Here is a 12,023-nt window from a genome sequence, read left to right on the forward strand (position 1 = left end):
GTCACATTTATGTCTAGGTAAATTCTGTACATTTATTACGATAGAATGATAATACATTAAGTACATGAAAGGAAAGGTTAACAAGACTAGTGCTGGACACAATATCACAGGCCTAATATAGATTTATCACAATACAATTACATCACGTGCAGTTTATGAACAATGATTGCAGTATTTAAACTCTTAAAACATTAATAAATGTCGAGTACATCAATTAATCTCTGCTTTTTCGATTTTCTACATTTTAAAGACATTCAAGTAAAATATTCGTTGGGTGTTTGATTTCAAAAATACATCTTTTTCAACTAATGAAAGTGCTTCATGACTATGATTTCAAGAACGGGTGGGATTCAAATTTCATCTCAATCACAGAAATCTGGGAGGAAAAATAAGATTTCAACAGACAAGTGAGCGACGGTGTGAATTAGGGAGGAGTCTCCGGTATCAAGGCACATTGTGTTCACCTGAAATTAATGTATTTTCTTGTAATCTCTTGAAGTCATGGACGGCTAGTAACGATACGTTGAACAAGATTCTATACAAATAGGTAATGTGAAATACACAAAACTTCAGGCATGATTTCATAGACTGAGTATCGAAGTTACTCCTAAAGATAAATCTTCAACCATCATAGTAACGATGATAAACCATGGTAATATCTGGCAAATTTGCATAATTTTTCAGAAAAGTCGATTTGGCCGGAATTGAGTGCTTAAAACAATCGTGCATCATAATAGATATAAACCCTACATACATAGTATATTTACTTATAAAAATTACAAACATAGCTTTGTTTTATGATATGTTGTTGGACGATGAATGAGAAACTTACGTCCGCAGTTATTACAAGAAAAACTTATAACAATACTGATTACATGAATGCAAAACCAATACTTACACATAGGTATAGCTTACTGTACTAAATCTTAATAATCATAAATAATAAAACAATTATAGAATCTTTTGAATGAAATACTAAATTTATGCTCGCTGAAAATTTTGATTTTGAGCAATAAATATATATCATAACGTATATAAAGGCAATCCTTGGAATATCAATTCGACTCTACTACAAATTACAAACAAGAATAGAAATTTCTAATTGATAAATTAACATGAATGTGACATGCACTTTCTTGATCTGGCGTACTCCTTGTAAGAGGAGCACTTTCTTGTAAGTGTGAATTACAATACCGGGTATTTCTGGATCCCAGAAGTCGGGTAAAGTTAAGTTATTTCTAGTCTAATGCTTCATCCCTGATTGAATCCAAGAAACTGCTTTTTCTTCTCTTCATTTCCTGCTTTTGAAGTTCATATTGTTCCCTTTTGTCCTGAAAAGAATTATCTAAATTTTTCTAATTGCCCCAAACGCACAACGAAGAATCCATGGAAAACATAATATCATACAATTTAGAAAGGCACACTAATGTACAAATATCGTGCATGAATAATGGACAATCAACAGACATGTGAAAGCAGCAATCTCTAAAGTGAAACGATGCAAAATACTGAAATAAAAACTCGACTAAACTTCTTCACATTGACTTCAATACTCACCTCGTTCTTCTGTAATGATTCAAACAGAAATAAGTTTTATCAAACCCAAAATGTATCGATCTATTCTTTCTTAAACGATATTAAAATTTCATATCCTAACGAAAGACTGATGCGTTTTATTTCTATCGGAAATAAGCACAACGTACCTTCAGATCTTCTTCCATTTGTTGTTTCTTCTTATCTGACAAACTTGGTCGACGTTCAGTGCCTCTGTCCGACTGAAATATAGAGTAGCAGAATTGTGAGCTGTAAAATATTTCCTTTTGAACTTTAAGAGCATACAACAGTTGAATACAGGAATTGGGAGCTAAAGCCTAAAAATTTGATACCTTGTTTCTCCTTTCTGCTCAGCTTAAAAGTTGACCCGTCTGGCCCCTTTATACCCTGTACATAACTTTTTAAAATTACATTTACAAATTTTATTGTGGTTTACGAAATGACCCGGCTGATTAGAAGAAACAAGGTAGCATTTTTTGCCTTAGTCGGATTTTTTTGACTGATAACGGAAAATTCGTTTACAAAACTTAAAACATTGATTACTAGACTGCCTTCTAGTGTTCTGAAATGAAAGTCTGTGAATGAGTGAAGGAATGACAACCAACATCGTGAAGATTGTGAACCACCAAACTGAACCAACACCGTAAAACATAAGAATTTAATACCTCAAGTCTTTCATCAGACTCATATTCTGAGTCAGAAGATGAACTGCTACTGGACTAGAGAAAATAGAATTCACCAATTTACTCAATAATGTTGACAAGTGTTAACAAATCATTCGAATAAATGAGTATAGAATGAGAGCGCTTACTTTTTCAGAAGAGGATGATTTTTCCGAAGAGTGATGGGCTATCTGGGAGCTGTTTGGCCCACTCGTTGAAGTTGACGTACTACGGGCAGTTGATTTCCCATTTTCGGCTCTGAGTTTTTCAAAAAACAGGACAAAATTTAAGCAATTCAGCCAAGATTCTTTTTGTACCACTTATATCAATCATTAATACAACATACAATTCAGCGTGTTGCTGGTTCTGCTGAGTTTTACCGGCCTGCTCGAGAAAATCTTCAACTTCTTCCTGGTCGTAATTATTAGCGAAATCCAGCGCCGTGCGTCCCATCATGTCGACATCGGTCAACGCTGCACCGTTACTTACTAACCACTTACACGTATGCAGATTACCACTGTAAATAATAAATAGATATTGAAAAAACCCCTCTCTATTCTTCCATAAATCTAAAACCCAATAGTGGTTATCCATTCATTAGGCACACAGAAAAATTTCAATTTCTTTTACCTCTCCCCTTGAATCCAAATCAGCTATTTTTCCTTGTACTTAAGCATGAGTACAGAATTGAACTAAACCCTTCCTCTAGTGCAATAAGTGTAATAAATGAGTGACCCCATGGGAATAACAGACTTGCATACTAATGGTATTTTTCAATTATGATTTAAACAAAGGCTGGGGAAAGACAAAAAGGCTGCGCTTCTGAAGTTTATATCAGTACCTTCTAGCTGCTAAATGAAGTGGTGTACAGTCATCTATAGACGTAACATTAATCGATGCACCATGCTCAACAAGCACCTGAAATATCAGTATTTTCGACACAATTAAACTATAATCATCTGTCTGTGGGGGTAACCTCTCATTACAGTCACCTAACGCACCATCAAACAGTGTACATGTCCACTAAGAGCGGCTAGATGTACAGCGCTGTAACCAGTTGGAGTTTCAGATTTGAGATCAGCACCATTTTCACACAGCCATCGAACTAATTCCAAATGACCGTCAGTCGTCGCGTAATGTAAAGCTGTCAAACCATGATCATCTTTTGAACTGAATGATTAAAGTTGCGAATTGAAAATTAAATCAGAATCGACGATGTTTAGATATTTTCGAAAATGACAGAAATAAAACTTACTTCACGGTTGCTTCATTTAGTTGAATGATCTTTTTGACCGTTTTCAAATCGCCGGCGCTCGCGGCTTGATGGATTGTCTTCGTGATTTTCGATCTTCTATCAGCAGTTTTAGGGCGAGATCTCGCGTCGTTACGAGGTTCGGAAACGTTCTTCGTTTCGACGAAAGCCGGATTCTCCCGATCCGGATGGACAACCGGCGCCGAGCTGCTGGCGTCGCTCCGCGATGAACTCGGTCGCGACGATGAAAACTGAGGCTGCACCGATTCGTCGTCCGCTTCATCTCGTTTCGGAATACGACTATAATTCGGACGCGAGCTCGCGGCGGCGTCCTGATCGAAAAAATCATCATTTTCTCTACGCGCCGGTGCCGATTCATTCGAGGAGCGCTGTTTCTGAGCAGGCGGGGAAGCCATCAAACCACTCGCTCGCACTTCGCGTTCTTTCTTTCGGACCGGTTCCGTTTCGACCGACCGTTCGGTCTCGCCGTCCGACGAATATTCAGAACTCGATCCCGTTTCGGTGTACGTCGAACCGGACTTCGACGTGGATTCAGACGAAGCCGAGTCCGGGCGACTTTTATTGGCGACGACGCTGCTCCTTTCAGACTCCTCATCATTCACCTCACTACTGGCGAGAGATTTCGTCGATGTACGATGTGAAGCCGATGATTTGCGAGATGATTTCTGAGATTTTTTAGACGACGCGTTTGTTTCAGTATCGGAGGCTTCACTCGTCGCTTCAGATTCTGAAAAAAAGTGTAAATTCTTAAAATCAGATCTTAGAAGTAGACCGAGCCAGTCTCAAGGTTACGTAGAACCATCAAATTTCATCCGATGCCAGCAAATTCAGGGCCTAGTTTCACAAAAAGGTTGAACTCTTAAATTGATTTAATTTCTTCAATAATTCAGTTTACCTTTAGTCGATTTAAGACTTAATCCTTTTTGTGAAACCGGGTCCTGGAGCAGTTGGAGCAATGATGGGTCATCATCTGGTAACATGAATTGGGAAACGATTGAAATCTTTTACCTGCAGTAGTGACAGTTCTAGTAGTTGAGACAGTAAGCATGCGTTTAGTTTGTCCGTCTTCGTCCTGATACGACAACCAACGACCGCACGGAAATCGATAACTGACTTTATCTTCCAAATCATCGACAGTGATACTATCTAAAAACCATCCGAATCCTGAAACAAAGGAAAAACGCAACGATTAACTGAAACAAACTTTATTCCATTTAAGCGGGTTTTCCTAAGGCCTACAGTACTTCTGCAGCTGTTGTGTAAGAATTAAGAAGGGCATAGCGAGCAGAAATTGTACATTTTTAGCCTGCTTTTAACCGCAGTGTCTAAATTAGTGATGGACTTTGCTAGAACACCGCATTGCGGCATATTGATGTAATTAGTAATTAGTTTTTATCCCTATTGACATGGCAGCACCAGTCAAACATAGTGAAGTACTAGTCACGATACACAGCACCGCGGGGTAGACGCACTATAACGGTATGCCTATTTATTCAACGCACTGGGAAGGAATTTTCAAATTATCTCCAGCACTTTCAGGTATTGATTAGTAAGCGCTGAAAGGATTTTAAGTATGGTACCGATGAATCGCCCACACATCGTATTCAAATTAACATATAATCGTAATAGTGAAACGTACCAAGTTCAATTCGATTGTGACCGACTCTAATTTTGCGCAGTTCGCCGACGTGAAAGGCGTCAATGAGAAATTCATCCTCCTGAAATAGTAATAATATCGCGTACAAATAACTACTGTTTAACGCAGGTAAACAATTACATCACGTTTAAACATCACGATTGTTTCATTCTCGAATTCCCTATGAAATCCTTGGTATGTTAAACCCGTTTGAATAAATATTTCACACGGAATTTTGCACGTTATTACGTAATTCGCGACAGCGCGATCTGCGTATTGCGTCAACGTCAATTAATAATTCAAACAAAGTACGCGTACAGTATACATCAACTGTAGACTGTATACATCAATATTCAGTCATCTCTACGAATAGAGACACAGAGTGGTTCATCTAGGTTTCTATTGACCTGTATTGATTATGATGAAACACAACCTCAAAATGTCGCGTTAAATAAATCTCTAATGTTGTCGTTTCACTCCCGATTGACCGGTTACATGAATTTTTCAACACGCTTCCGACTCATTTGCATTACTTAACACAACATTCCCATCAACGAAGATCGGAGGTATCACGAAAGAGAACCTGCTTGAAGTTCAGCCGCGGATCCAGGGGTAATAACCGTATTTCCCAATACAGTCTAGAATTCTGAGTGCCCTTCAAAATGACATGGTTTTTTCTAGATAGCCTGCAGAACTCACCCTCCCTCTAGAGGCACTTAAGTGGTCCAATTATTACAAAATCTTATACCTCTTGTTTAGCATATGCATTGGCTAGGATACTTGGAGTGCCCTTTTTCTAAACGCAATAACTTCTGCATTCAATACTGTCTAGCTTTGACATAGGATCCGCCCCTGAAATTCATCATGGTTCGGAACATGTAAAGTTAACGAACCTGGCCTTTGAGAAACTTGACTTTATGAGTTTTTGAACTGGCGAGTAAGATCTCCGTCGTCTTGCCTTTAGTACCATACAGAGTGATATAAACATCAGCCTTCGTGCTCGCTCCTAGACGTTTTCCTGTGCGTACATAAATGCAGTACTTCGCCATTTTACCACTTGTGATCTCTTCATCCATCTGAAAAATATAGCAACATTTATAAAACATCTATTTGGACTGGTTACAACCAAAGTACAAATCTAAGAATTCAGAAGATCTGAAACGAATTTTATTAGAGATTAATGATTAAAATTCAAAAAGACACAATGTTTCAGACTCTCGCAACACGGACCATCGATTTCGAATTTATTGAAGGAATCTTATTCCTTTGATTATCAATCGGGGAATGGTGACTCGAGAGCCAGAATCAAATGGCCACAAACTCAAAACGAAATGTCAAAAGTTCATCTGACAGAATGAAAACCTAAAAGACTGAACTCACATAATCATATTGATCCATCAACTGTTTATCAGTTTGAACCCAAGCATCTTCAGTATTTGCGTAAACAGCATCTTCACTACTATCATCATCATCATCATCATCAACTTGTGCATCGGGTGATACGATTGCGCCTTTCGGTATTTCACTGCGACTCGGACGTTTTCGATATTTCGCCGATTTCGGACGCGTTCCTTTCAGTTTGCGCGGCTTAGCGACTGATTTCGGCTCGGTTGCCGATTGAGTTCTTACGTATAATCGCTGTTCATTCGGCACTTCACTATCCATATTATTGATTTCTTTTCTACAAGAAAAAAAGAAACGTGTTCGTGGAAATTAAGGGCTTATGATTTTACAACCCAGTTTACATGAATCTGTACATCTTGCTACAATATCTGTGACTGACGTTTGTAAAATGTATGTAACTTTTTTGTAAAATGTTTTCTCCTTGAAATAAATATTTTGTTTAAAAAAAAATGAATCTGTAATTTTATCTGTTTGATTGACTGTGTATTTCACCTGAAGGGTAGATATTTTCCTGTTTGATAAACTGTTTTATACCCATTAGAAAGTGAGATCTACAATATATTGTTATCAGTTCTATGAATTTTCAGTTACATATCAGTTAAATCCAAAGATTTTCTACTGTAATAATCAGAACATAAAGGCAAAATTATGAAGCTCGAATTTACCTCAGCCATCGTGGAAGATTGCGACTGTCGTAACTTGAAACTTCGCTTGGATTTTCATTACGATCGGAGTTTCTTTCATCTACGATATACGAATCATCATAGCTCTGAAAAATAGTGAATTCCAAAAATTTAAAATCATTTTCGTGGTTTCATGGTCCGTATTCGCAGACGCATTCGAGATGATTTTGATATGAATTCGTATTCGGAAACAATAATCCGTGAAGCCTACACCGAAATTAAGTTATCCCGCAAGAGCCTTCTATCTCGTTTTTTTTGCTAAATTGATGCACAAAAAATCATTTAAAACTTCCTGAGTTGTTTGAACTTAGAATGGATAGTTCCAGACTAACAAGTATGACCGGACTCAAAATGACTGTCCGAAGAATGATGATAGCAGTAATGAATTCACAGTCCAGACATCAGAGTGCAGCAGACCTGAATTCATCAATATTCTATATATTCTATGATGATGGGTCGGATGAACGGACAATGGAGCTTTTGATATCGGCGCTTTATCAAACGCAATAAGCGTTAATAATTCAGCGACAATACAGCAGAATAGAATGACGACATATTTCTACATTCTTCTGATAACATTTACTGGGGCACTAAGGGATGTCGGCAACTGATACTACTTCAACTCTTAAAACAATCAGCAGTCTTATCAATATCTTCAGTTTCTCAGCATTACTGTACAGTTGTATCTACTCTGAACCATTTAGACAGAGTCCTTACTAAAATACCCAGAACTGTGTAACTGAACCATTCACAGCTCTGTTACTGACCTTATAGGGGACCTTCATTTTGTGACCATGGATATCATAAGTGTATTTGGCAGTCGAGGGTCTTGCTCGGCCTCGCGATGTCTGAAATTCGTGACGAAAGTCATCAAAACAAATTATAAAAAACAAATTTGATACAGGCATTCGAATTTTGACAGACATTATATTGTACCTTTGGTCTTTGAGATGGAACTTGTGGTAATGCGGTATTTTGTGCTTTTTTCTTTGAAGGCGAATATTTCATGTTTAATTTTGAAAAATCGACATTTTCCTAGAATTAAAATTGAAGTGATGATTCTTTGCAATCTGAAAATCTGATTCATTTTTCTTGTTCCGACACAATACTTACTGTAGCTAATAATAATTTAGTTGCCATGTTAACCAGCCTCACAGCCTCCCCTTTTGAGATCCTAGTTGAAGGTGCGGTACGCAACACTGATTGACCACCTTTATACTGCCTTCAATTGAAAAATCATGAGAAAACTTTTAGAAACCTCTGACAGCTTTTTTTTTCACAGGGTGGCCAGTTTTATTTGACTTGCCTTTTCCCTGACTATACCCTGATCAATTACCACATTTACATACAAGACATAGCTGGAATCAGTTTGATTTTACGCGCAATCTAGCAATCTTAATTAATTTCCCTGATTTTCCCCAATTTTTAGCTTTTTTCCCGATTTCCTGGTAGGTGGCCACCCTGTTTTACTACTGATACATTATACGTATATAAAATTGAGAAGATTTTAGGTCGATATTTTTTCATTGAAAATCAAATACGTACTTCTTCGATTTTTTCAAAGGCACACCAAATCCGGTCATTTCTGGTCGCAGTTTAGACCCTTTAGAGGTCTGTATATAAGCATACTCTGGCAACCAAGGATTCTGTAATAATGGAAATAGAACAGAATTCAACGACCATGAATTAGGTTCGAGTAACAATAAAATCAGATCTATCAAAAAGGAAGAATTAAACATTCAGTTGTTAGTTATTTCTATCTACTGCAATTCTAAATGCTATAGGGTTTTGTTAAAATGAAAAGAATACCATTAGAACCCATATTTTCAAAGACAATTTTCAGAAAATTTTCAAAATAATTTTCAAGTATTTCAATTCTATAGTTTCCAAATCATCCCTCAATCCGAATAAATGAATATACCTTTAACGTGCCTCTTGGTGGAATAAAAGGTCTTTGATCCTTATCAATAAATACGCAAAAAAGAAATACAAAAGTAAAAGAGAACGTTAGATTAACACTGAACGATTTCATCGAAATATTTGAGTTATTTTCTCCCAAAAAAGACAGCAAAGGTGAAACTAATCAATGGTAGTGTTTGAATATTTTTGGTGAATTTAAAACGAAGCAAGTTCAAACATGAAAAAGAAAATTAGAAGCAGGAATACTGGTATTATAGTATGTTAAAGAACAAGCAGGTTTATATTAATAGAAATTCTTTGCTTTTACTTACAACCCATTTCGTGTCATTCATGTGTTTTTTCACAGTTTTCTTGATTTGTTTTTCACGATGCGGTTTATCTCGAGGCTAACGAAATGCAAAAATATTCAAATAAATGGTGTGTAATAATTCACTTAAAAAATCACATACCGGTAAAAGTGATCAGGATTAAAAATGCATCTCTCAGATGAGACAATGAGATCAATTCTAAACGAAAATACAAATAGTGTGCATATGGACTTTCTTCGGGGTTTGGAATGGTAGCAAAATTAAAAATCGGCAAGCAAATTTTTGTGACCAGGTTAAGGGCTATCCATTTATTACATTAATTTGAAATGCAAGGGGAATCGATCAAAATTTTCATATGCAATGCTTAAGAAAAAGTATGTACATGGGTTGAATTTTGGTTCTGTAATAAATGGATGGTTCCCTTATGCCAATTATAAAGGATAGCAAGGGTTCTGATTCGATAATTCTGTTATCTCGATGGTGAGTGTCATGCTATTAATAATTCATGACAGTGATCTGATAATTAAAAGTGAGAATGATTTATATGGAAATATGCGTATATTCTGGTTATATATAAACACGGTTCCTGCAGATCCAAATATTATAAATATATCACATAAAATATGAATATAATATCTGATTCATATTGATAATACATCACAAGGCCTAGATATATGAAACTAAATGGTTCAAGACCAGGAGTTCTTGTTTAAACTCAGAATTCCCTGATAATTTCCAAATTTCCTGGGATTCCCTGATTTCCCTGCAGGTAATTTGAAATCCCTGACATTCCCTGATCTGCAGGAACCCTGGATATATGTACAGGCTTAAAGTCAAGCGCTCCATACTTGGCCGGATTTTGGACGAGCGCGAGAAGGTGTCGCGGACCTTACTCGTTGAAGAGGCGACCGAGGAGGAGGTGTCTGAAATTGTAAAAATGATTCAACAAGCCTCGATAAGATAAGAAGCAAGTCTAGCTGGTACAAATATCGGGTGATTCAGAAAGTTTGGTTTCATTTAGAAGGTTTATCTGATTACCAAAGCCAAATAAGTAAATCCTAATCCCTCAACAAAATCCCCAGAAAATGCATAGGCCTAATATCTAATGCGATGTTTCAAATATTTCATAGGCCTAATACACATCTTCCAGAATGCCTATATCTCATAGTTCTGTCGTAATCTAAGTATTCCTGAAGATGACAATAACTCTAATATGGTTAAAAAGTCGAATTACATATTAGACCAAGGAAACAAAATTTGATTTTTTCCTCTTATCGCAGATTTTCATGCAATGCATTTAGTTCTTTTCAAACCAAGCCGGAATCAGCATCAAGCAATACATCAAGAAATAGGAGAGGCGTATCGACACTTACTGCATTCATATGAGTTAATCTCGCTTTAACATTGGCATCACTGAAATAATGCTTCACCGGTCGATCGTGAAGACCATCATATTGCAGAGTCGGTCTCTATCAAAAACATAAATAAACACGCATGTTTAATGACGAAATGGCCACAAGAGAGTTCACGCGAAATGCTTTTACTGGTATTTGTTGTATTATTGTATTCAACTAAAAAGCATGACGACATTGAGACATAGCTGAATTTCATAAATAGAAGAATATACTTTTAGCCATTCGAAATAATGAAAACAGGGATTTTTTATTATTGTGAAAGTATAATTGGATCTAATAGTAGTTCTCTACCACGCCCTAGCACACGTTTAATTTGATACATGAAACATCATCCTATGGCTCCAGTTGCTCTGGTTAGACTTGGGTTTAAAAAAGACAATGTTTTTTTTTGTTTGAGACCACACATTTTCATATTTACATTTCTTACCGGTTTCAATGGTGGATGGTCAAGTTTTGGAGAATTTGAAGCCGATAAATCAAATCCATCTTCAAGTCTCTTCACTTCAAAATAATATTTCCTGAAGGAGAATTGAATCAGTAATTAATTGATCATTAAAACCTCAAATGGATCTCGATTTTTTCTGTAATGTGGTGGCCGTGCTAAAATCTTACACTGCAAGGTGAATTCCGTTTCACAAACATTTCTAAAATTATAGAGTTAGCCTCTAACGTTAAGCCTATTTAATTTCTTCATTCTCGATTTTGCGTTAATTAAATACATTTCAATTTCATGGAAAGCAGAGAAAGTGAACCGGGATTAACTCACAGTTTTTTTGACACTGTCTTTATAACATCGGTCGAGGACATGGTCTGGTCACTTATTCCACGCTCTTAAAACATTTTATCCCCGTGTTATTTCTAAGATTTTTGACATTTATTTCAAGATTTTTTCGTGTTGTCCCACGCCGAACAACGCACTGCATGTAAACATTGATCCGCCAGGTGCGACATCTATGAAGATATAGTGCGTGCGCTTAAATCAAATATAAATCGGTGCTGAACGAAAGAATATAATTTCACTTCGAATTTTGACATAAAATCTTAGCTTCTACTATCAGTTTATTATTTATTTAATAGAATTGTATCATTTATTAATATCAATTAGCGCGATGTAGTTAGTTTATTCGTGCGCGGGTAACTATGACCGATATGAAATATTCCTACAGGT

General features: G+C 36.6%; 1 protein-coding gene across 4 annotated transcripts; it reads right to left on the minus strand.

Moving 5' to 3' along the window:
- Positions 1–22: 22 nt before the first annotated feature.
- LOC141903366 (uncharacterized) lies at positions 23–11,760 on the minus strand. 4 transcript variants are annotated; one of them, XM_074791475.1, is made up of 23 exons: positions 11,622–11,760; positions 11,283–11,373; positions 10,814–10,909; positions 10,289–10,363; positions 9,444–9,518; positions 9,134–9,172; positions 8,758–8,858; positions 8,326–8,434; positions 8,149–8,247; positions 7,980–8,060; positions 7,195–7,298; positions 6,506–6,806; positions 6,019–6,201; positions 5,129–5,207; positions 4,498–4,653; positions 3,472–4,216; positions 3,218–3,386; positions 3,058–3,134; positions 2,563–2,733; positions 2,366–2,474; positions 2,220–2,273; positions 1,704–1,775; positions 23–1,331 (listed from the first exon to the last, which is right to left on the minus strand). In XM_074791475.1, the coding sequence occupies exons 1-23, from the start codon at positions 11,660–11,662 to the stop codon at positions 1,239–1,241; spliced, it is 3,120 nt and encodes a 1,039-aa protein (XP_074647576.1). In that variant the 5' UTR covers positions 11,663–11,760; the 3' UTR covers positions 23–1,238. The 4 variants fall into 4 exon arrangements, with proteins under 4 accessions (XP_074647576.1, XP_074647579.1, XP_074647577.1 ...); XM_074791478.1 differs by lacking the exon at positions 10,289–10,363; XM_074791476.1 differs by lacking the exon at positions 9,134–9,172.
- Between the last annotated feature and the right edge of the window lie 263 nt (positions 11,761–12,023).

The sequence above is a fragment of the Tubulanus polymorphus genome, chromosome 4 (genome assembly GCF_964204645.1).
Source record: "Tubulanus polymorphus chromosome 4, tnTubPoly1.2, whole genome shotgun sequence".
In the NCBI taxonomy this organism is placed as follows: domain Eukaryota; kingdom Metazoa; phylum Nemertea; class Palaeonemertea; order Tubulaniformes; family Tubulanidae; genus Tubulanus; species Tubulanus polymorphus.

Excerpts from the sequence above, each read along its gene's own strand:
- LOC141903366 (XM_074791475.1), bottom strand. The coding sequence starts at position 11,662 with ATGTCCTCGACCGATGTTATAAAGACAGTGTCAAAAAAACT. Across the intron at positions 5,208-6,018 it reads TCAAGTTTCTCAAAGGCCAG|GAGGATGAATTTCTCATTGA; the intron begins GTTCGTTAACTT and ends TTACTATTTCAG. Across the intron at positions 4,217-4,497 it reads TAGAACTGTCACTACTGCAG|AATCTGAAGCGACGAGTGAA; the intron begins GTAAAAGATTTC and ends ACTTTTTTTCAG.